A 24,244-nucleotide genomic window follows, 5' to 3' on the forward strand; every position below is an offset into this window, starting at 1 on the left:
GTAGGGTGGGAGTAGAAGCAGCAGGTTTGGAGACTATACTTTTTGGGTAGGAATTGAGCCAGGAAAGGGAAAAACCTGGACATGTTGATGAGAAATCTGCCCTAAGCCTGAGAGAGATGAGAAATAGGTCACCCAAAGGGTAGAAAGTAGTGGGCATCTTTGAAGTATATAAAGTATATAACACAAAATGACCACTTTGATGTGGGAACTGCCCTGATCTAACCACAGAACTGGACTGAAGGTGGAAAGCTGATCTAAAATGGGCTGGATTCTTGATACTGTTACAAAGAATCCTGCTCATCAGTCTGGGCTTATCTCTTGAATGGAGGAGAATGTTAATAGTTGTTAACATTCTGTGCTTGGAGAAACACTACAAGGTGGAGAAAAAGTGTATCCGGGTTATGGGTGGCTTCCTTTCCCTAAAAAATCCTGGGTGGTCTTTGATCCTAAGTTGATTCTGTTATTTGCAACCAAAACAAATTTGACCAACATTTATCAAAGTGCCTGGTACAGTGATGAAAAGGGCTAGTTTCTTCAAAGCAGGTATAGTAAGGACAAGGTTGGATTTTACTTTACAAAGAAGGCTGTTACTATTCATTTATGGTCCAAAGAAAGAGCGTGCTCACCCAGTAATCCCTTACCAATAACATACATTTATGTTCTAGGACAATGACATTTATTTAACACATTCAGTATTTCACATTGTACAAACCCTTAGATTCTCTTTATTCACTGGTCCATTTCTACAACAAATACATCCAAAACACTATATAATAAAATTATTTACAACATTTCCAAAGGAAAAGATTTCTTTTGCTCCCACTACTGCTATTCACACACATAACTTCCACAGCACAATACATCATTAGAAGATCTAAAAATGCTCACCCTGTACTAAGGCTGCTTAGGAAATATGAAAACTAATAACATAATTGCATTAGCTCCTCTCAATACATGGCAACATTTTAGAAACCTTGAACTTCATCTTGCAACACCAAAAGGGTTCAACAACTTTGCTTTCCCCATTGCACTTTACGAAACAGGTTGCAAGGACTAGGAAAAGGGCCACATTATTAAAATGACTAACTGTACAGAAGTGGATTTTAAAAAGTCACAGCTCAAAATTGCTTTTTGTAAAATTCACACACATTTACAAGGATCAAGTCGCCATCCAGCTTGTTTACTTGGATTTTCTTCTCTTGGATTGCACTGCACTGGTTATGTCTGTGGGGGAAAAGGAAGGACACACTCAGCTGAGGCAATTCTTTATGGCAGTGATGTTTAGGCAGTCCACACAAAGTAGGGTTGGCCTAAGTGGGGCCCTACTGGACTGAATCCCTTTTGGAGTCAAACCACTGTTTTGCAGTAAGTGATTCTTTTTGCCTTATTATAGTCAAAGTTTCTAATTAACACGACCACAACCTGTGGTCATTAAGTGTCTATGGTGGCCTAGCCAGGAACATCAAGGCTGTGGATACATACAGGTAGAGAAGTAATTCAGAGCAAGCCATAGCCTGCTCTGAGCCCAGGAGAGCCTGCAGGCTTCATGGAAGAGGTGGGGTACTGAATGATAGTGGCATAAAGGGAACAAGTATGTTTTAATTCCTTTATTTCCTCTTATCACAGTGTCTTCAATCAACTCAATCTTACTCCATATTTAAACCATATTTCTCAAAAACTTTTCTACACATAGGGTGCCTGAGTGGCGCAGTCAGTTGAGTGGCTGACTCTTGGTTCTGGCTCAGGTCATAGTCTCAGGGTCTTGAGATAGAGCCCTGCATCAGGCTCCACGCTTGGCACGGGGTCTGTCTGAGTTTCTTTTTCCCTTCTTCCTCTGCCCCTCTGCACTAAAATAAATGAATGAACCTTAAAAAAAACCTTTTCCTCACAAAAGTCTTCTACAGCAGAGTACAAGAAATAGCTCGAAGCTCTCCAAATGTAAACATGTCTTTAAAATCTTATATAGCAAAAAAAAAAAAAAAAAATCTTATATAGCTCTTAAAAATTCACCCTCATTCTTCATGCTGCTCCATAGATTTTGGGGGGGGGGGCTTTTTTAAAAAATATTTTATTTATTCATGAGAGACACAGAGAGAGAGGTAGAGACATAGGCAGAGAGAGAAGCAGGCTCCCTGTGGAAACCTGATGTGGGACTGGATCCCAGGACCTTGGGATCATGACCTGAGTCAAAGGCAGACACTCAACCACTGAGCCACCTAGGTGGCTCCATCTTTTGGCTTTAATATGAAATCAATGTTTTAAAACATTTCTCCCATTAAGGATAAAATATTTTCTACCTAACACAATATGTCAGATGAATCAGTTTTATTGATTTCTGGAAACTAGGATAAATTTTATTTTTTTATTTTTTAAAGATTTTATTTATTCATGAGAGACAGCGGGGAGAGAGAGAGAGAAGCAGAGGGAAAAGCAGGCTCCAGGAGAAGCAGGGAGTCTGATGCAGGACTTGATCCCGGCACCAGGGATTTCGACCTGAGCCAAAGGCAGACGCTTCACTGAGTGAACCACCAAGGCATCCCTAGCCTAAATTTTCTGATGCTGCATGTTAGTTAGGTTCAGTGGTTTTTTGTTTTTTTAAGATTTTTATTTATTCATGAGAGACACAGAGAGAGAGAGACAGAGGCAGAGACACAGGCAGAAGGAGAATCAGCCCCATGCAGGGAGCCCGAGGTGGTACTCGATCCCGGGTCTCCAGGATCACACCCTGGGCTGAAGGCAGCGCTAAACCGCTGAGCCACCCAGGCTGCCCAGGTTCAGTGTTATAAGCAATTTTTCTTTTCTCTTTTGTATATTTTGAGAGCCCAAACTTAAGATGCAGATACAAAAAGCAAAAATGTTACTGTTAGCTATAGTAATTGCTAAGAGGGTCTCAATGACTTTCCAAGAAGTGACCTATGCAATTATTTTGGGGCTTCTGTTGGTGGAAATTTCAGTATGTGTATCTGCTTGTTGGAAGGTCATGCTGCTTCTGCCATGTGGTAGAGGAGTCAGTCTCTCTGATTTACTCCTTAGTCTTTTGCTCATCAGAGGAGTCATTCTGACAGGATGTGGATAATGGTGTTCTTCAATTTCATGTAAATAAGAGTCTCACACACCCCAAACTTCCCTATAATCAACTCTCTAGCCCAACTATCAGGCTTCATTTTCACTGTAGTAAATTTATCATTTGAGTAAAAATACACAGAGTTTCTTTGTTGTTGTTGTTTTTTTTTTTAAAGTAGGTTCCACACCCAGTACAGAGCCCAATGCAGGGCTTAAACTCAGAACCCTGAGATCAAGACCTGAGCTGAGACCAACAGTTGGACACTCAACTGACTGAGCCACCCAGGCGCCCCTACAGAGTTATGTCTTTTTTTTTTTTAAGATTTTATTTATTTATTCATGAGAGAGAGAGAGAGAGGCAGAGACATATATAGGCAGAGGGAGAAGCAGGCTTCCCACAGGGAGCCTGATTCAGGACTCGATCCCAGGACCCCAGGATCAGGTCCTGAGCCAAAGGCAGACGCTCAACCACTGAGCCACCCAGGTGCCCCCAGTTATATCTTGATGGAGTATTCATCCTTAGATATGTTAATTAGGGCAACTTTGGGAGCTTCTCCTTTGTTGTGATATGAAGGATCAAGTGATGTGTCTGAAAAACACCTATGTGGCTGGGAAAACAGGTGAGAAGGGGGAAGGTAGAAAAGCAATCTCAGACTGCCCCCCCCCCCCCCCCCCCCCCCCCCCCCCGCTTTCTTTGCTTTTTCCCATCTGTCACTGCTTCAAAGCACCCAATGATCTGGCAGACTGACTCTGCTTCTGCAGATGAATCAATGAGTGGGGCCATGAATAAACAAGTGGTTTGTGTTAGAAACCACAAAAAATAATCTTTTAGATACCAGGGTTAGGGGTGGGTGAGAAAAATGGTGTAGGATGTACTTTTACACTTCCATGAAGGAAAAAAACTCTATTAACCTGCTACTGAAGTCTCTTATCACCTTCTCTGGATAAATCTAGGCAATCTAGGCAAAAGGGCAATGTCACTTTTGATGTCTTTATAAATCTGTCTGAAAAGATGAGTTTTTTGTTTTTGTAGTTCAATATTCTACTCCCACTTTTACTATTCCACTGAACACAATAAGAGAATTTAGAAGTAAACTCTTTAAGGGAAGGAATTCTAGGGAAGTAATGAAGTAGCTGATGGTACATGCGGGGTGAACATCAGGCTGCCTACCTTATCTGACTGTGCATAATCCCACTACCAAGAACCCCTAAACCAATACCATACTAGCAAAATAAAATTTACATATATTGTTGAAAAACCCTGTTTTTTAAACCACCAATGATTTTACAAATTAATGTCTTCACAAATATAAAAGTAGTCCAAAGACTAACACAGTAAACACCATTTATATTAATATTTTGAACCAACTATATGGTAAAGAACTGGGTCAATAAGTCTTTCAGATGGTTGTCCATATATACTCTTGGAAGGCATTTACATTTATAATTTGATATGGGCACTTTCTCCCCCTGGTTGCCGCATTTTGACGGTAAGCAAATTTGGACAGACCTATAGTGCAAGATCTATTAAGTCTTCTGTTATGTGGAGTTTACCTTTACCTTTCAAGGAATTTTATAAAATGACTTTGATCTTGCTCACTTCATTATGTCTTTTACTGTACCACTTCTAGTTAAGATTTCTTTTTTTTTTCTAGCTAAGATTTCTATTTTTGTAAAAAATTCTGGGAATTTCAAAATTTTCATGGCTGGTTTCTGAATGATGCTACAAGAGTACAGTTTCAGGCATTATTGTTCAGAGTTTTCTCCCATATTGTGCTCATTTATATTTCCACAATAAAATTTCCATTTTAAGGATTTTTTTTAGATTGTTGCTTCTCAAGTTGGTTGTGGGTAGGGTAGGGCTCTCACCCTACTTTGCTGTCAGTGGGATCTTAAGGCACTCCAGGGACACTCACTACTGCTGCTGATTTTAGGTTGTTCTGAACTTCCTTCATGTTAGCATATCTTCCCTGGTTTCAGACTTATGCATTGAACTTCATTTTTAACTACTGATCTTTTTTCCCAGTTGAAAATATAACATGAACACTATTATGAACAGAAGAGTAAATAACAAATGCCAAGGAAGGAAAACGAGAAAAATCATTTCTGTGTTAATAGGGAATACATCATGTCAGGAAGCAGAACTATTCATGTGCATTTTTCTAACACCACACCTGATCAAGTGCAATTTTAAAAAGAAGCTTACTGATTTGTGAGAGTCAATTTCTATGTCTGTAATTAAAAGTGGGGGTGGAAGGCCCAACAACCAAAACCAAACAACAGGTTAGAGAGGTGACCTATCAACCATGTAGGCCTCTCTGGACTTTCCCAGAAATAATCTGTCCCACCTGCTCCAATCTGGCAGTATAGTAGGCCTTGGCCAACATGACGTTAGCAAACTGTTCTCACAGCAGGAGCATGGTTAATGTCACTGGTGCTCTGACAATACAAATATGCCAATACTTCTCATTATAAACTCATATTTCTCAGCTTTCAAGATTCTCATGAAAAACAGACGGTTTCTGATATTGTTTGTATATATATGACCCAAATTGTATGAATGCAAAAAGGCAAACCTTTTTCTTCCTTCAAAACTTTAAGAAGTATTGATGCTGCAGAAAGAGGTTTCAGGTACCCAGCACTACATGTGTCTCCAAATTTGAGTCGCATAGGTTTTTGGAAACCACCCTGATATTTTATGATCATTCCCTGGGTATGGATTCAAATATAATCACAAGAAGTTATTTTATGACTTCAGGGTTTTGGGTACAACACAGCATATTACATAGCAAATAATATGCATATTTAGTCTTTAATCCAGATCCAAGCGCTCTAACACTTAAAAATCAGAACAGCTACAGTACTGACTTTGGATTTAAAAGGTAACTTACCTACCTTAGGAGTTCAGAACTGAAAGCCTGAGGGCTTGAGGATGCTGTAAAGATTTGTACATGACTGTGGTTTCTGGGGTTTGGCCAGATCTCCGAGATCTCAGGAGACATTTATTTACCCAGCACCCCTCCATGCAAAATCACAAAGCTTTCAAGTCATTATAGCCTTTCCTAAGCCACTTAAGTCTCAGAGCAGGGATGGGGCAGGCATTCCGACATGACTACTACCACCTTGGGACAATGTCCAGTTTAAGTATACAAGCCTATTCTCCACCCCCTTCTAAAATAGGTTCCAACTTTCCATCTTTGGTTGGCTGGCAGTTCTCTACAGACTGGTTTTAATTTGGGCATCTCTTCTTAACTGTCCGAGCTGCTCCTTTGATTAATTCTTTCTGGTGCACTGTAAATGACACCCTTACTCTCTTGAAGATCTGGGCTCAGGTGAAGCTTCCAAAAACCTGGTATGCGACATCTTTAAAGGTCAACACTTGCTTACTGCTTTATTATTTTTAAACATTTTTTTTAAAGATTTTACTTACTTATTCATGAGAGACACAGAGAGGGAGAAGCAGGCTCCATGCAGGGAGCCCGACGTGGGACTCGATACCAGGTCTCCAGAATCATGCTCTGGGCTCAAGGCAGTGCTAAATGGCTGAGCCACCCAGGCTGCCCTTGTTTCCTGCTTTAAAGGTACTTATATACCATATTCTATAGCCCAGAAGACCTCGAACCTTTGGGAGAGTGAGGGGCCAAAAGAATACAATGAATTGGGAGGAAGCAGATTTTCCCATAGAACTCTAAGAAACTTCCCTTTAGTGGTCTAAGTTTAGTATTCAATATACTGAAAGGAATGCTTCCTTCCAAACAAATCTCTGCCTGGAGAGAATGAAGAAAAGTTGCTAGTTCCCTTTCTGTATCAGAGTGGGGATACCTAAGAGGACCCTGCCAGTGGTACAGACAGGATGTTTGGAAAGGAAAGAAGACCCCTCCCCCTCTGGTGGGCTGAGATAAGGTAACTTTTACATCTCTACTTTACCTGTATGTGATCTGTAAACCTATGGCCTACTCCCACCGGCTCTGTGAGGAACCGTGAACTTCTTTTTTTTTGTGTGTGAATTTTTTTAAAATTTTATTTATTATTTATGATAGTCATCAGAGAGAGAGAGAGAGAGAGAGAGAGAGGCAGAGACATAGACAGAGGGAGAAGCAGGCTCCATGCAGGGAGCCCGACGTGGGATTCGATCCCAGGTCTCCAGGATCGCGCCCTGGGCCAAAGGCAGGCGCCAAACCGCTGTGCCACCCAGGGATCCCGGAACCGTGAACTTCTTGCCCAGAAATACAACCTGCCAATGACAGCTGAAGTCTCAGGTCAGTGTCTGGTGTTGGTGCACCAGAACCTGCCCTCATCTTCAGGCTGGCATCCCAACAGTACTTGACTGTTTCTCAGCAACTCTGCTGATATGAGGCATTTCACCAGGATCCCAGCTCTTGCCTAATATGAGCTAGTCAAGCTCAGCACATTTCCTGAGGGGATGAAGTATCATACCCTTCCTCAGATTTGGGCCTTTGTACATGCTGTACCTTTTGCCTAGAATATTTCATTTAACTCCCATGGCCTACATAATGCCTCTTCATTCTTCAGGTCTCAGCTTGAACATCATTTTCTCCAGCAAGCCTCTGATTTGGCAGAGGAACATCCCAGTTATAGGTTCCTACAGTATCATGTAATTTTGCTATCATAGTATTTAGCATTTAATGCATTGTATTCATCTTTCTGGCTGGCACATAATTGATATGATGAAGAAGAGTCTCTGTCTTTTCACCATTATATCTCCAGGGCCTGGGGATAAGTACTTGATATATATCTGATAGGTGGTTATTGATAATTACTGATTATATGCCTCTTTGTATTAGGCAGCATACCAGGTACCAAGGATATAATGGTGAGCAAAACTAGATGCCTCCTGCCCTAACAGAGTATATACATTCATTACTTATCACACAATAAACATAAAGTTACAGCTGTGATGTTACGGAGGAGAACATGGTACTATGATTCCTCATAGCAGTGAGGAATTTCTATTTAGATAGAAAGAGTAGGAAGTTAATGAGAAGAAGGAAGAAAGAACATTCCCTGCAATGGGTATAACACACACACAGGCTTGTGATGAGGGATGAGCGGCTTATCTGAGTTGCTGAGGGAAGTCAGATGAGGCTGGGAGAGGCTGACAGGGGCCAGACTACATAGAATCTTGTGGCCCATGCTGGTGCTTTTAGACTTGAATTTTAATTACAGTGTGAATCACTGAAGGGTTTTAAGCTGGAGTAGCAATGAAGATGGAGTAAAATGGATGAATTTGGGTCACCTGAAATAAAATCAGCAGCTTTCTGTGAGGATAAGGGAGAGAAGTGCCAAGAAGAATGTGCCCAATGGACAGATGGTGGTGCCATTCCCTGAGGTGGGGAACACTGACAAATGACCTGACACTGTGGGTGAAATCAGACATTTGAATTTGAAGTCCTGTTAAGGTTGTACATCCAGCTGAGATTTCTAGAGGTTTGTACTAGAAATACAAATTCATGAGTCATCTGTGAAAAGTTGTAACTAAGAAGGGGCATGAGTGAGATTAGTTAGGGAGAGAAGAGTTGAAGAGACCGGGTGACTAAGGATTGAAGGGTGAGGAAGACCAACATCTAATATCTGGGTACAGAGATTGAGAAGGAAAAGCCAGAGAAGTGGAGAAAACAATTGAGAGCTCTAGGTCACAGAAGCCAAGGACAGCCTGAATTCAAAAAGGAGACATCAGTCAACAAAGGAGAGAAACTGGTAGTGTAAGGTTCTTGACAAGGTTAGAGAAGATGGGATCAAAGAGGCACAAGTGGAGTAACTGGCCTTAGACTTGAGGAGGGACAGCTGTTCTACTATAGTAGGAACAAAGGAGGATCCTGGTAGATTTATGTCCTGACAGCAAGAGCTGAAGCAGTTCTATTTTCTCTGTGGAGAGGTAGAGTCTCTGCTGAAAGAGGAATGTAGAGGCCAGAGGAGTGGAAAAGAGAGTTGACCACTGAAAGATGGGTGGGCCACATTGAGGACCTATCTGAAGTAGTGATCATGAGTCAATCTGCCTTGTTATGTTCTTTCTTCCCTCCCCCCCACCCCCCAACAATGCTTGCTGCTGTGTATACACACAGAAAACACAGAGGTAAATGAACTAAGGAAGGACAAACAAACAGAAGTTAAAGTAATAGAAGCAATGATGAAAGACAAAGTCCTCTGCTGTGGTAATAAAGACCCCATTCTTCTATTTGACCCACAGTAGCACCCACACCTCCCTGCTAACCTTTAGTAGAACTGGAGGCTGAAGCAGGCCGAGAGGATCGCTTGCGATGTCCATTTTCTACACTTTCAGAAGCCACAGTTGGCTCTTCGGTGCGGGAGTTTCTTCGGCTTGGGGTTTTGGACTTTTCAATGATCTCTTTGGGCTCACTGCTGACAGGGGAAAGCACAAAGTTTCCAAAGAGGTGAGGGAATCAAGTCACACACAAAAAAGGGTTCTTCCAATAGAGTTTCATTCATAAGGCAGGAGTTTACGAACCATACAGTCATTCTGAAGAGAAAATATTCCATCCTGGGACAGTAAACACAAAAACCTTCTATATTACTGACAATTTAAGAGTTTTTGGCTTGTTACACTAGTAAAAATAAAATACTAAAGCATATTGCTGGTGCAATTGCGGAAAAACAGGTAATAGAAATTAAGAATTTGGAACAAAAATTCCCAAACTTCCTCATCCATTTTTCTAAAACAACAATATTCTCTTTCAAAAAGTAACAGTATCTAAAATCTAGGAAATTACTAATACATATTGGCATTTCCTATGAGCCTGGTATAGTCAGATAATGGCATGGTATAAGTCACATTATAGAATATATATCAGGATATATTCACAGTATATTGCTGGCTATACTGATTGCCCCCACTTCAATCCCCCTTTTTTAGTATGCAGAGATTTAAAATTGGTAATATGCAGTACTATTAAGGGTATGGGAAAAAAAAAAGGGTATGGGGACAGAAACTCCTGATAAGAGTATAAATTACATAACCCAATAGTTCTCAGTAGGAGGTATTTTTTTTGCTTCCCAGGAGACATTTAGCAACGTCTAGAGACATTTCTGATTACCATGACTAATGTGGGGATACTACTGGTATCTTTTGCGTAGAGGTCAGGCATGCCACTGAACATTCTATAATGCACAGGACAGCTCTTCCCACCCCACCCAAAAAAGAATTATCTGATCCAAACTATCAATAATGCCGAGACTGAGAAACCCTGGTGTAATCCTCTGGCTCAGCAATTCTATCTCTAGGTGCCTAAGGAAACAAATCTTTTTCCAGAGCTCTAATCACACACAAAGATGCCAAAGTATTTTATTTATACTAATGAAGACAGAAGATGTAAATGCTTTACAATAGATTAAAAAACAAAAAGATGGCACATCCATATTCAGTCATGAAAAATCATGTAGGTTTATTTAATGATAAAAACTTTCATGATACATTATTGTGGGGAAAAAGTTACCAATGTTATGAATAGTATAATCCCATTTTCATCACAATACATGTTGAGTATATATCCATAACCCCATAAAATAAATGTGTGAGATATATGTGTGTGTGCATAGTGTATAGTGCTTATATATAAATACTATATGTTAGATATATAAATATCAGATATAGTACTTATATATAATATACTATCTGTATACATACTCTGAAGAGAAGTAGAAGATGAACTAAAATACATACAATATTGTTTTAATCACAGCAATACTGGTTTACTGGTAGTTTTCTTCTTTTTAATTTTCTGATCTGAATTTCAAATTTTCTTTAATAAACTTTTACTACTTTCATGGTTCAAAAAAAAGCACGTCAAATCATTAGGGAAAAAAAGCTGATTAAATTTGCTTGTAAGGCAGGGATCCCTGGGTGGCGCAGCGGTTTGGCGCCTGCCTTTGGCCCAGGGCGCGATCCTGGAGACCCGGGATCGAATCCCACATCGGGATCCCGGTGCATGGAGCCTGCTTCTCCCTCTGCCTGTGTCTCTGCCTCTCTCTCTCCCTGTAACTATCATAAATAAATAAAAAATTTAAAAAAAAATTTGCTTGTAAGGCATGGAACTGAAACAAAAGCAGTACAACTAAGAAAACAAAAGAAGCTGGTGAAAGGGATGCCTCTTCTGGGAAGTCTTCCATGACCTTGCTCCCCATGTGAAGTTTTCTTTTTGGTTCAGTCTGTAGCTGGCATTCTAGAGCATCCATCAGATTATACAGCATATTTTATTTTAACATCTTCTGCCTTCCACTAGATCAGGAGCTCCTTAGAGACATGATCTGTGGCCTATCAACAATCCCTACCCCTCCATTGTTCACTCCTGTCTGAGGATCCTTTACTAGTGGCACTATGGCTGGGAATCTGGCCATACTGTTCGCTACCTTGCTTTATATCTAACAACTGACCCATTAGCCAAGGTAAGTGAAGAGGCAGCAGGGCTAGAGCTGGGGTGGAATTAGGAGTCAAGAGGTATCTATACATCCTTTTAGAGATGTTAAGGATGGCTTTCGGGCTAAGAGCCCAGAAAATGGTCAAAGCCTCTGAGGAAGAAAGATTCCTAAAGCAAGTGCCTCTTTCTCCTTGGCAAAACAAAAGCCATAGCTGTCTCCAGCACTGGAAACAAACATCCACAAGATATTTTTTTTTTTCCACAAGATATTTTTGGTCTGATTATGTTCTTTCTGTAGCCATACAGTTGGTGTATGCGTCAAATATTAGTGCAATCCAAATAAAAATGCAGGCAGGATGATGCAGTAGGAATATCAGTAAGTTTGGAGGCAGAAGAACAGGGATCAAGTGTTACACATATGTTTACTGGCCATGATATTGAACTTTCTCTGTGCTTCAGATTCTTGATTTATAAATCCCCATTTTGGGGATCCCTGGGTGGCGCAGCGGTTTGGCGCCTGCCTTTGGCCCAGGGCGGGATCCTGGAGACCCGGGATCGAGTCCCATGTCGGGCTCCTGGTGCATGGAGCCTGCTTCTCCCTCTGCCTATGTCTCTGCCTTTCACTCTCTCTCTGTGACTATCATAAAAAAAAAAAAAAAAAAAAAAAAAGAACCCATGTTCTAAGCCATTGTCTTTAAAAAAAAAAATAAATAAATAAATAAATCCCCATTTTGTCTGCTGCAACACATAAGTCTGAGGGCTCTGGAGTCAGAGTGCCTGAGTTTGAATTTCAGCTGCACCACTTACTAAATGTGTGGCCTTGAGCAATTTAGTTAACTTCTCTGAGCTTTAGGTTCCTTATCTCTAAGACAGAATTTGCTTCCCTAATAGATATTGTGAAAATTAAATGAGATGATACACTTCAGGAACTTGCAGCCCAGTGCACGGCATGGAATGCATTCATATAAATGTTGGCTATTATGACTACTTCACAGGATTGACAGGATTACATGAGAATATGATTGTGAAGACTGTTTCATAACAAAGTAGTACAAATATGATAAATTCTCTAAAATGTCATCCAACATACTAGTACACTAAAAAAGGAATGACTTTTGAAAAATAATAGTTCTCTGCATGGAGTTATTAATGAGGTTGAAGCCACAGGTGTTATTTCATTTTGTTAGGTTGTGGGGCTTGGAGATTAACAAAAAAAGCATGAGTTTTAGGGTCAGACCCTAAAACTAGCTTTCTCTCTCTTATGCCTGGCGGATCAAACAGCTATACTTCAGAAGGTGTTGCAAGGACTATTATTAATGACAATATAGCAACAGCTCCTACACACTGAACATTTACTATTTACTATGGTGAGTGCTGAACATGTTCTCTCATTCAGTTTTCAAAAAAATACAAAAGGAAAAACTTAGCCACCAAGTTTTATTAAGAGAAATGATACCTCTGAGGGGTTAGGACTCATGATAACTCTCCCACTTTAGTAGGGAAAACAGACTGGTACAAAGAGTGAAGGAAAAGGCCAAGGTGAAGAGAGGTTTAAAAGCCAACAACATCCAGGCAGCCCCGGTGGCTCAGCGGTTTAGCGCAGCCGGCAGCTCAGGGCGTCATCCTGGGGACCCGGGATTGAGTCCCTCGTGGGGCTCCCTGCATGGAGCCTGCTTCTCCCTCTGCCTGTGTTTCTGCCTCTCTCTCTCTCCTCTCTGTGTATTCTCATGAATAAATAAATAAAATCTTAAAAAAAAAATAAAAGCCAACACCCTTGGAAGAGGCTTAGGCTGTTTTCATGCTAAGCCTGCAGAATGATTGTCTTACCTTTGTCCAGCGACTATGGCAGCATTTGCCTCGAGTTCTGTGAAAAATACAAAGGACAGAAATGAGATGTGGGAGCTCCTGTGGTCTATGTCCACTGGGAGAAGAGAGGTGTCTATGAGAGTTCGGAATGCCCTATTTATGCTAACATGTCTCTGTGCCCAGCAGGATTCTCACTCTACATGGTACAGAGACAGAGTTGGCAGGGACACAACTCCATTGTCTGGGGCATAAGACATTTAACTTGGTCTACTTTTACTTCTACTCTACATTGAAATAATCCTGTTTAGATCAACAGAACTAAATTCACACTGGTTCATATTTCACCCAACTATAACTAGGTTAGTAAAATAAGCTTCTTCCTCTCATGAAGAAGAGATTTTTTTCATTCTTAAAATATTTCCACCCTCTTGACACTTGTTTTTAAAGACAGTAATCTTCAAATATGTCTTAAATATTTACTCAGGATGCATTCTCTTCTAAAGGACTTCCTCACTGAGTTTTAGAGGGCAGACTGCTTTGCTTTGAGATAACACTTACAGACTCCATTATGTTCCTCTCTTCCTCAACCTCCCAGCAATGCCCTCCAAGAAAGGAAAAATCTCAGTAATTTGTCTAGCAGGGTTTTGTTTAAATAAGCATTCTAGGGGTTTATCAGGCACTTCTTTCTCAGCATCAGCTGAAAACATCTTCTTTCACTATATGCCTTTAAGTAGTTCCATCTCTCCAAAAGACTTTGATGCACAGGATAGCAGTGATCTCTCCCACTTCTGAGCTTCCACAGCTCTATCCCTGTCCCCTCTTTTGGAGAATTCAGCACCACAGACTCACAGTACATGTCTAATCTATCCCACTGATTACATGTTAACCTCCCCGAAGGCAGTGAAATCAGAGTGCATGGGTTAAAATTCTGACCCCATTGCTTTATTAGCCAAGTAACCTTGAGCAAATTACTTGATTTCTCTGTGCTCAATGCCTCATCTGAAAAAAGGGGACAACTACTTTACCCATCTCAAAATTAAGAGGATTAAGTGAAATAATACATACAAAAATTCAGTACAGCACCTGGCTTTTAGTAATAACTTAGTATTAGCTATCATTATTATTGCTATGATGCTCATGTTGATACAGCCTTAATGTGACAAGGCTGAAATATTTGCTTTCAATGCAAGATGAGGGAATCTCTGCTTCTCATTTGCTATTTAGCTCCCCATATCTAACCCATAAAATCTGGGAACCCCTCCACATGAAACAGACACCACCTCACTGAGTCTCTGCTGCCTTGCTGGAGCATACAAACTCAGGTAATATGTGCTCAAAAATGAAAACAGCTTGAAGGAGACTGATTACATAAAAATTGTGACTAATCTGCTCATATGAAACGCTTTTGAGAACTTTAGCACGGTCACAGCTAATTCACATAAGCACAGATCAAAGGAATTTGGTGAAGGCAATTAGTGTCTCTGGAGGCATTTAAAGGAGATTCATTTAAGTGAAACTTTTTAAAAGGAACAGGATTCTTTGGCCAATTATTCTGAGGAAGATGTAGAGGATATGATAAAACAATTTTGTGGAGTAAAGAATTGGGGCAGGAAATGGGATTCCCTTCCTCTTCCTAGTTGCTCCTTTTCTCACAAAAAATTAATTTTAAAAAATTAAAAATTTTTTTTTCCAAAAATGAATTTTACTATCTAAACCCTTCTGTGAATAATTTGCTCCACTCCTATCCTTCTCAGGTACCTAGCACAATGTCAGGTATCATGTGGGCAGTTGGTAGCAAAGGAAAAATCTGGGGGCTGAAATGTTTTTTAGCTCATCCATTCTTTTCAGAGGATTTTACTAAAGAGTGTGCAATAGAACACAACATAGCACATACCATATGAAGCCCATTTTAAAATAATCATAAGTTAGGGTGCCTGGCTGGCTCAGTGGGTGGAGAATGTGACTCTTGATCTCAGGGTTGTGGGTTCAAGCCCGACACTGGGTACAGAGATGCCTTTAAAAAAATCCTTTAGGGATCCCTGGGTGGCGCAGCGGTTTGGCGCCTGCCTTTGGCCCAGGGCGCGATCCTGGAGACCCGGGATCGAATCCCACATCGGGCTCCCGGGGCATGGAGCCTGCTTCTCCCTCTGCCTGTGTCTCTGCCTCTCTCTCTCTCTGTGACTATCATGAATAAATAAATAAAATCTTTAAAATAAAATAAAATAAAATAAAAAAATCCTTTAAAAAATCACAAGTTATACCTTAATTTCACTGGCTTAGGCCTAGAAAACTAAACATGGTAGTATCGTTTTTTGCTTACAAATTTTGTCAAGTATGAACTGTACTGTAAATGAGATTCTAACCTCCTTGTGGAAAGTGTCATACTTCATTTTTTTGTTGGCTTTTTTGGTACCCCTCCATACCTACAGTGACAAAGGGCCAGGCAAGACTAAACTGTAACATATTTATGATGTTGATCTGTTTTGGCCTATTTATTTGCTTATAAAGGCAGTGCTGTTATTGCCATCAAGATCCTCATGCATTCAGAACTGACTCAGCATTTCCATGATTATTTTCAGATTACAATGGACTCCACCTTCCAGAAACAACATCCCTAGTGCTATTTGCAATTTCTTGGTCATGGGGAAGAAATATAATGCCATCCAGAGATGACTGGAATGACTGATTCCCTGGGGAATGGCTGCTTCACTGTAGCAGAGGTTTCCAGAACAAGCCTCTGCTCCTGTCATGAAAATGCAATTCCTAGCTTAGTGCAGTAATGCTTACCATGCCAGCTAACTGCCATATGCCAGTCAGCTGCCAGCTATGGGTGCTAGGGTCATGGAACAGGGCAGACTGTGCAATGGAAACCACCCCATAGCTGGATGGCAGACAGACAATGGGCACTGCAAGCCCTTCTTGAGTTCCCTGGCTGACACCAGGAATGCGTAAGACAGCAAGGTGGTCCAGGGAAAATAACCTCAAATAGTACTGCACAATTTCTGCCACTCAACTGAAGTCTGCTCTGAAGCAGGTAGGTAAGAGAGTCCTGGCACCTTGAGGAGAGAAGCAGTTCCTTCACATGTAATCCATTCCACTCAGAGTTTTTCCAAAGCACCCCTTACCTGGTCTGGCAACAGACCCCTGCAGTGTTGTGGCTGTAGTTTCCTTTGAGACTAAACTCGGTGATGGGGCTAAGGCAAGAAAAAAAAAGAGGCCTTTACTTTCTTTTCTCAACAAAACAGAAAGCATTGACTAAATTAAGAGCTAAGTAACTGCTCAAATACACGTCCTCTTGGAGGGCAGTACTTGCAATTGCCTTGAAAGGAGATTTCAAAACTTATCTAAAATTAGCTACTATACCACACAGTAACATAGACCACCACCAGGGATATTTGTTTTTCCCTATTGTGTGTACAAAGATCAAGGAAAGGAGGTGGCCTTTCCTTGAGCACCTTTCCAAGGTGGTGGCCTTTCTAAAAGCACCCATGATTTTTCCTTTTTAGGGTCATGTTCTATCCAGTACTCTGAAAAACTCCAAAGCATACCTTAGTAGGCAACTCCAACCACTTCCAGAGGAACAATTATATCATCTGTGTTAGTATTTAAAAATTCTCACCCCTCTAAAGATTATACCCCTTGAAACCTGAAATGAATCACACAATTTTTTACACTTTTCTACAGCAGCTGGCAAAGAGTGACAGTCATAAAGCACATATTCAATTCATACTTGATGAATAAACCATTTGATATGTTATTTACTTATCTAATAAACAGCTACCAAGAACTTACTAGAGGCAAGGCACTGTGCCAGGCACCTTTGGAGACCAATTATTCTTTTTGCCCATCAGAACACAGCCCAGTATCAAACAAAGATAAAATACACACATGTGGTACACTGGAGTGCAATGGAATGTTATATGAAGAAGACTCATAAAGTATAAAGTGCTATGGGAATCAAAAGCAAAAGAGATCAATTCTAGATTGAGAAAACTGATGGTACATTAGACAGAAAAACATCAGAATTATGCTTCAGAGGACAAAGAGTACTTAGGTCCTTGAAGAGGAATGGAACAGGACAATGTGCTCTAGAATGGGAGCTTACTGGATCATACAGTAAAGATCAACGGCACAGATATGCCACAGTCACTCAAGGATTATGTCTTCCCATCTTGACATTTCAATCTAACATCCTAGATAAACTCTGTAACAGTAAGTTTTACCTGCTTGCGGATATTGTGCAAGCAGGTAAAACTGCGGATTTTTGTAGATTTCTCTCCCTTAGTCAATAATGCATTTGTGCTAAGAATTTATTTTGGATGTTTACCTGATAAAAGCTTAAAACTACACCTTAACTTCTACTTTTACCTCCAATATTGGTTTCTCACATTTTCAAGATAAAAACCCAGAAGCCCCTTAAAAAACAATGGAAAAATTCTTACTAAAATCAAAATTTTCTCCCCAACTTGCAGGTTCATCTCCCTAAAGCTCATCTATTTCTCTAGGATTATATATGATACATATAAAAATATTTTTTTAATCACTTCACCACTATTCTCTTGGTATATAGGGGGAAAGTTCCCTGAAAGGAAGTACAATAGAAACATTTAGTAAAGAGAATATATTTAAGTCACACCAGGTTTCTTCATTCTTAGGGGTCACCTACTTCCATAGAACTAGAACCAGAAACCTAGAGCACCCATACCTATGAAGTCTGTCTTCTGCAAGGACAGTGAACTCTTTAAGGGACTTTATCCCTCCCTGTATCGCCCCCACTAAAGAGGCAGAGAAAAGGGGAATTACCTTTTCCAAAGCTCTGAGTGAGGTGGTGCACTGGCCACTTTATGCTAAGTACTCTCCCTGTATCTTTGTATAAATTTTGGGAGGTAGGAATTATAGCCTCCATTTTACATGTGAAGTATATGGCTTATAAGAGGTTAAGGAATTTATCCAACTGTGATTGGTAACCAGTGGAACTAGAAATTGAACTCTGATTGTACCCTGAAGCTTGAGTTCTTTCTGCCCCTCCACCTAAGTGCTACCATTCAAAAATTTTTAGATGCATTAAACAAGACAGGCACTATTAGCTAGCTTAGGATACAGCAAAGGTGCTTCTCAGCTTTGGCAGTGTGATTTGCTCCACTCTGTGGAAACAGAGCTTCTCTACCATTTAGGCCTCACATAAAAAGGAACATGTGTTTGAGAGGCAGGATGTGAAGGGGGGAGGGGAGGTTTAAGGATACCGAAGCTCCTGTCATTTGCCCACCTTAACTGTACATGAGAAATAATCTAGATACACACAAATTGGAATGGCCTAATTTACAAAGAGACTGAAAGAGAAATCAATAACAACAATTATTTACATTTATTACTGTATTCTGTGCTAAGCACATTATATGCATTATCTCACTGAATTCTTACAACTACCGTTGTAAGGAGGAAACTCAAGTTTAAATAGTCAAGTAACTTTCCTAAACCCAGAGCTGGTAGATGCTGGTGCTGTGATGTTAACTCAAGCCTGCCTGTCTCTCAACCACTTTGTGTCTCTTGTGTCTATTACCATGAGACCTGGGTTTTTGAAAAGCTTTCCTCTGGAGTAGCCAGTCAGAAGGGAATAGTCCCTTCTGATAGAGTACAATGAGAAGGGGCCATGAGAACCCTGCTCTGAAACTGTGGAGAACAAGTCAATATTGCAGTAAGGGGAACTTGCAAAAACAGCTATTCACCTTTAAGGGACAATGTTAAACTGGAGGTTCACAGTATAGACTGTGAAAATACTGAACTCTGAGCTGCAATCTTCTCACCCACAGAATGGGGTTAGGGCTACCTGACGTAGTTGGTATGAAGATGACACGAGATAACATATATAAAGATGCTTTTTTGTAAAATGAAAAACTTTATATAAATGAAAGGCCTATCACTTCAGGAGCTGAGAGAGAACCGTATTAATGAATGTAAACTTAACATAGGCTTTAAAGTTGTATTTCCCAATGTACTTCCAATAAATTAAACTACCACTATTGCTATTTAGCTCACTTTTCCTCCTCCAAGTAGAAAAGAAAAAAAAGGCTTTCTTTTGTGGAATAGGTCATCAAAAAACTGACACGAGGAGATGATGCCAGGCCCCAAGTACATACCTATGCTGGGCAGAAGCTCTGGATGGGATCCCACCTTCTCCTCCACTAGGCCACCCACAAGTGGCTCAGGTGCTATGCCAACATGATTGTTTTTTGTGGCCGGCGCAGCGGAGATGAGCTCAGAGGGTACCAGAGTGGTTACTATCGAGCGTACACTGGTGGGGAGAGTACCGCCAGGTAAGCTGGGTCCTGTTGAGGTGGAGCCTGGGCCCACAGGGCTAGAGGTCATTTTTAGCAGAGTGGGTGCTGGGGGTGTTGGGGTTTTACTGTCCAGCTCTGTGGGTAACTGCTCTGTTCCCATGAGCCCTGGAGTTGTAGTCTCTAGCCCTTGGCCTTCGGTCTCTCCATCTGCACCATATTGCTCTTCCCCTTTCTCAAGAGAGCCTGTAACTTTCTTACATGCCTTGGTCAGCAAAATCTGGCCGATTTTGTCCACTTTTCCTTTGCCCTTACTAGATGAGACTGGGCTTCGCCGGTTGACAGAGGAGCCTGGACTATTGGTCAAAAGGGGAGAAACCATTGTGGTTGACTGTGAAGAGGGCAGAGTGCTCTGATCTGCTGAGGTGCTCACCTGAGGACTAGCCTCATCTGGATTCAATTCTTTCACTTGCTGGACAGGGGGATGAGGAGGGACAACTGGAGAAGTTGTACAAGGAGGGGAAGGAAGCTGAACAGGGGTGGCTCGTGAGTTAAGGACTAAGGGTCGACCAGTCTGTATATTTGGAGCAGTACTACTGGAGGGGACATTAGGCGGTACAGGAGCAGAAGAAAACTTTATGTTCTGAGGTATGTGTAAAGGGCCAACAACTGCAACAGAGGGAGGCATCAAGCCAGAGTTGGTTGTCAGTGGGGCTGCAGGAATTGTACTTGGCTGTGATCCTTTCATAACCTGAATTATTGAGGATGAATTGATAAAGACAGGTGTAATGAACTGAGGCCGGGCATTAGACTGAGCAGCTGACTGTCCCTCAGAAACCATAACCTTGCTACCCACATTGGGCATTGTGACAACTGTTGACATCAGTGCAGACTGCAGGTGAGTTGGCAGAGCTGCTGATGTGTTAGCTGAAGTTGTGATAGGATTGGAAGTTACAAAAACAGTTATCTGATTTGGGGGCAAGGGGGTGGAGATGGAGGAAGAGCTGACAGGTCTTGACATTACTGGAGGGATGCTTGGTGCAACATTAGAACTGACCTCACTCAATTCTGGATGCATAAGGGTTGAACACGGCTCATTAGTGTGAGGTAAATTTAGGGAATTAGAGGGTTCTTTAGAAGACGGATCCTGCAGTGTGGGAATGACAGATGCTTTTTTCAGGTCCTCCCCAGAAACTACTGGGGGTGTTACTTCCAGATCTGTAAGCCCAGGGGGTTTAATGGTCACGTTAGGAGCTCCAGAGTTGTCAAGAAGTTGACTTAATGATGTCGGTGCTTCCCTCATAGCAGGAGACACCAAATTTTTGTTCTCTTCAACACTGGGAAGTTTGTTAGGATCCATAGGTTGCCCATCCTTTTTAGACTGATCTTCAGGGACAACCATTTTAACTTCTTGGGTAGGGACTGTTTTGAGCTCAATGTTTACCTGCTCCTTCCTACCCTGGGAATTCTGGCAATCGCTGTCCTGAGGCACATTCAAGCTCTCCTTGTTATCCTCGAGAACACCCCCCACTGCAGCCACAGGCATGGTAGGATTCTGAGGATTCAGCCCACTGTTGTTAGGAAAGCTCCCAGGTACAGAGGGATTGGCCAAAGGAGTGGGACTGACCAATACGTTTCTTGGCAACTCCACGTTTTGCAACAGGGTTGTGTTTGTCTGAGAGGCCAGAGTAAGTTTAGGGGTTTTTGAATTCTGTCTCCCAGGACTTGGGGTGGTTTTCCTACTGGACCCAGGACTAGACCTGCGACTGTTGCTTGGGCTAGCCCGTTTTGTTGCTCCAGAATTAGACTGCTTTCCAGAATTCACCACCACAGAATCTAATTTGTGAGTTTGTGGGGCAGCAAAATTGGAAGGATTATTCATGGTAAGATTTGAAGGTGCTTGCCCAATGGCCTTTAAAGTTGTTGGGTTCAGGCCCTGCTGATCAAAGCCCCTGTTTAAATTTGGCCTAGGAGGTAAAGGAATATTAATCTGTGGGGGAAAGAGTCCTGCTATGGAGGCATTGAGTCTTTCTGGTGATAGACTGATCTCTGAAGGTTCTGTGCTGGGAGGGCGATTGTTGGGTGTCTGAGGATAGTAGGGCCTGGGGCTGGCTCTGTTTGGTGTTTTAGGCCTAGATGTTTGGGTTGGAGCAGCCACATTTGGAAAATGGTGGCCATGGGAGCTGGGCAAGGAATTTACAGGGGGTTGCTGGGGAGTTGCACCTTGAGTTGCTGAAAGGGGCGATGGTCCGGGTTTTGGCCCTGTCATCATTAACTGATTCTGGGAAACTACTAAATGTGAAGGCATGTTGTTTGGGCCTCCTGAGACAGATGGTACTTCACTGCCACTCGCTTCAGGGAGTGAGGACATCTCTCCCAGTGGTGAGCTAGAAGGATTCTGGGGATTCTCCTGGTATACCATTTTCCTTGAATTGCTTCCCAAAGGAGTATTCAAAGGCATTGGCATTCTTTGTTTATCAGGTGATGGTGGCACGGAAGCAGGTCCTTGTAAACTGACCATGACAGGCACATTGCCACTCTGCTGCATGGGCATTCTCTGGGAGTCTGGGTTCAGGGGGCCTCGTGGGGGGTGGACATTTTGGGAGACTGGAAGCCTAACTGATTTGGGGTCTTGCTGCATCATGAGCATCATCATCATCTGTTGCTGCTGCTGCTGCTGCTGCTGCTGCTGTTGAGACTGTGGCTGACTGGGAGGCGGTGGCTGCTGTGGCGGCGGTGGCAGTTGTGGCTGTGGCTGCTGCTGTGGTGGCTGTGGTGGGGCTGCCACATGCTGCATGAGCTGAGGAGGCATCTGCTGAAGTGGCCTCTGTTCAACTGGTTGAGAAGGATAACCTAAAACAAGCCCCCCAAACCAGGGAAATTAGATTTTTGGCAAGAAAAGCTTTGCTACCTTTAGAGTATAGCCAAGCAATACTCATCTTAGGCAGGACAGACAGTGCACAAAACAGCTTAAGCATGCCCACTCCCAAGGGGGTAGGGGCAGCCTCTTTGTTATCCAACATAAGCGAAGGGGCACACTGCTTAAGGAAGCAAAAAGCAAAGCATCAAGAACCCGGAAATCCTCAGTCTTCAGGGTGTCAGTGAGGCCCTTCTGCACTAAGACTGTTCTAATAGACAGGCATGGGGTGCTGTGCACTCACAGTGGCTGAGTCAGTCCCAGCCATTCATTCAGAGGAAATGAAAACAATTCCCATTGACAGCAAGGAGCTGAGCACCCAGCCTTGGGCTCTCATATGGGCATAATAAATATCCCACTGTCCTTGTAAATGAATTAAGGTATTTAGGATTCACTTTTTCTGTTATCACTGATTAAAATTTTACAGTCTGATTTTGTGAAAATGCCAGCACTGAAGATAGCCTTTTTATTCTTTCAATAGAAGTAAAATATAAAATGCTAGGATTCAATTCCTTAAAAAGGATTTAAAATTACTCCAGTCCATTGGCTTCATATACCATGCTGCATCCTTCAGGCTCAATTCTTCGGGGAACCCAACTGAATTAAACTGACCCTCTGATGTAAATCAGTTTAATGTAGGAGCTCATAGAAGGTGATATACACACTGAAAATCAATTGAAGGCACTGAAGATTTCTTTTTAATGGATATTAGTTTCCATTTACTTTCTTACATGTTAAAACTCTATTTGGAGAAATATTTTCTATGAATCCACAATGGGAGAATAACCAAGCCAGAAGCATTGCCCTCAGGAATAAAAAATAATTTCGGGAAAAGAACTCTGAGGGACAATGCCTTATAGATTTTCAGAAGGCAAGAGCTCAAATGATTCTTTCTCTTGTGAAGATTTTACTTGGCATTTTAGAACTAAAGCCTTATACAATCAGCAGAAAGGAAAAATCATTAACCAGGAATAAAGGTGGTTCCATGGGAAAAAGTGGGGATATAGCTGGGATATGGTTTCACAAACTAGATTATTCCATTGTTGCATCAAAAATATGTAAGGAAAGTTTTAAGAAGGTGCAGGAATAAGAACAGTTGGCTCTGGCAGTCAGCAGAAATGATGATTGAAGATTTCCACCGAGCAGCTATCAAATGCTGCTGATCCACAGGGTCACAGACCCTATAGTCAATAGCTAATTAAGGTCTTCTGGCCAAAGATTTCCATGGTACCAATGAGTATAATGTGAAGAATTCAGTTTTGAAGATTTTTAAAAAATCCTTTTCTATTTTAGGCCCAAGTTACCTCTTTCCATTTATAGAGCCAATAATATATGGCATTTCTACAGGTTTAACTTGGGTTCCCCTATTAAAATAGTCATTTCTGTAGAAGCCCATTTTTGTTGGGCTATGACACAAATGTCTTTTATCTTTAAATCAGCCCACCAGGCTGCACAGTAAATACCAAAGAGAGCATAATAGATAATACAGCAGCCTCTCAAAAGTAATGGCTGAAGGCATGGCTGCTATAAAGGTTCTAGAAGCCGGAGGCAGCAGTCCAAAGGACACTAATGGTAAGACAACAGATTGGGGTTGCTATGACAGAATGGTGGAGAAGGAAAGCCAGAGCACACATGGTATCTATAACATAACCAAACATGGTGTTTATTAATCAAAGGATGCAAATTCATATGCCTTTAGGCACCAGGCCAGTAGTGAAAAAGAGAAGTAGGCTGGTACAAGACATACGTAGTAGTTCTGTGGACAGAGCCAAACTGAACAGAATGGATGT

At 41.6% G+C, this 24,244-nt stretch overlaps 1 protein-coding gene across 11 annotated transcripts in view; it reads right to left on the reverse strand.

Moving 5' to 3' along the window:
- Positions 1-653: 653 nt before the first annotated feature.
- Positions 654-24,244, reverse strand: part of NCOA6 (nuclear receptor coactivator 6) — a 91,143-nt gene continuing 67,552 nt past the window's right edge. For 8 of the 11 annotated variants that reach the window (XM_025469793.3, XM_025469786.3, XM_025469789.3 and 5 more), the window contains 5 exons: positions 19,400-22,390; positions 16,388-16,456; positions 13,284-13,320; positions 9,296-9,444; positions 654-1,224 (listed from right to left, as the gene is read on the reverse strand). In XM_025469793.3, the coding sequence (XP_025325578.1) occupies positions 1,181-1,224; positions 9,296-9,444; positions 13,284-13,320; positions 16,388-16,456; positions 19,400-22,390 (3,290 nt within the window). In that variant the 3' untranslated portion in view covers positions 654-1,180. Of the gene's footprint in view, positions 1,225-3,758; positions 6,686-9,295; positions 9,445-13,283; positions 13,321-16,387; positions 16,457-19,399; positions 22,391-24,244 lie in introns of those variants that run through there. The other 3 variants (XM_025469790.3, XM_025469791.3, XM_025469796.3) reach the window with 3 other exon arrangements.

This window comes from Canis lupus, chromosome 24 (genome assembly GCF_003254725.2).
Source record: "Canis lupus dingo isolate Sandy chromosome 24, ASM325472v2, whole genome shotgun sequence".
Taxonomy (NCBI): Eukaryota; Metazoa; Chordata; class Mammalia; order Carnivora; family Canidae; genus Canis; species Canis lupus.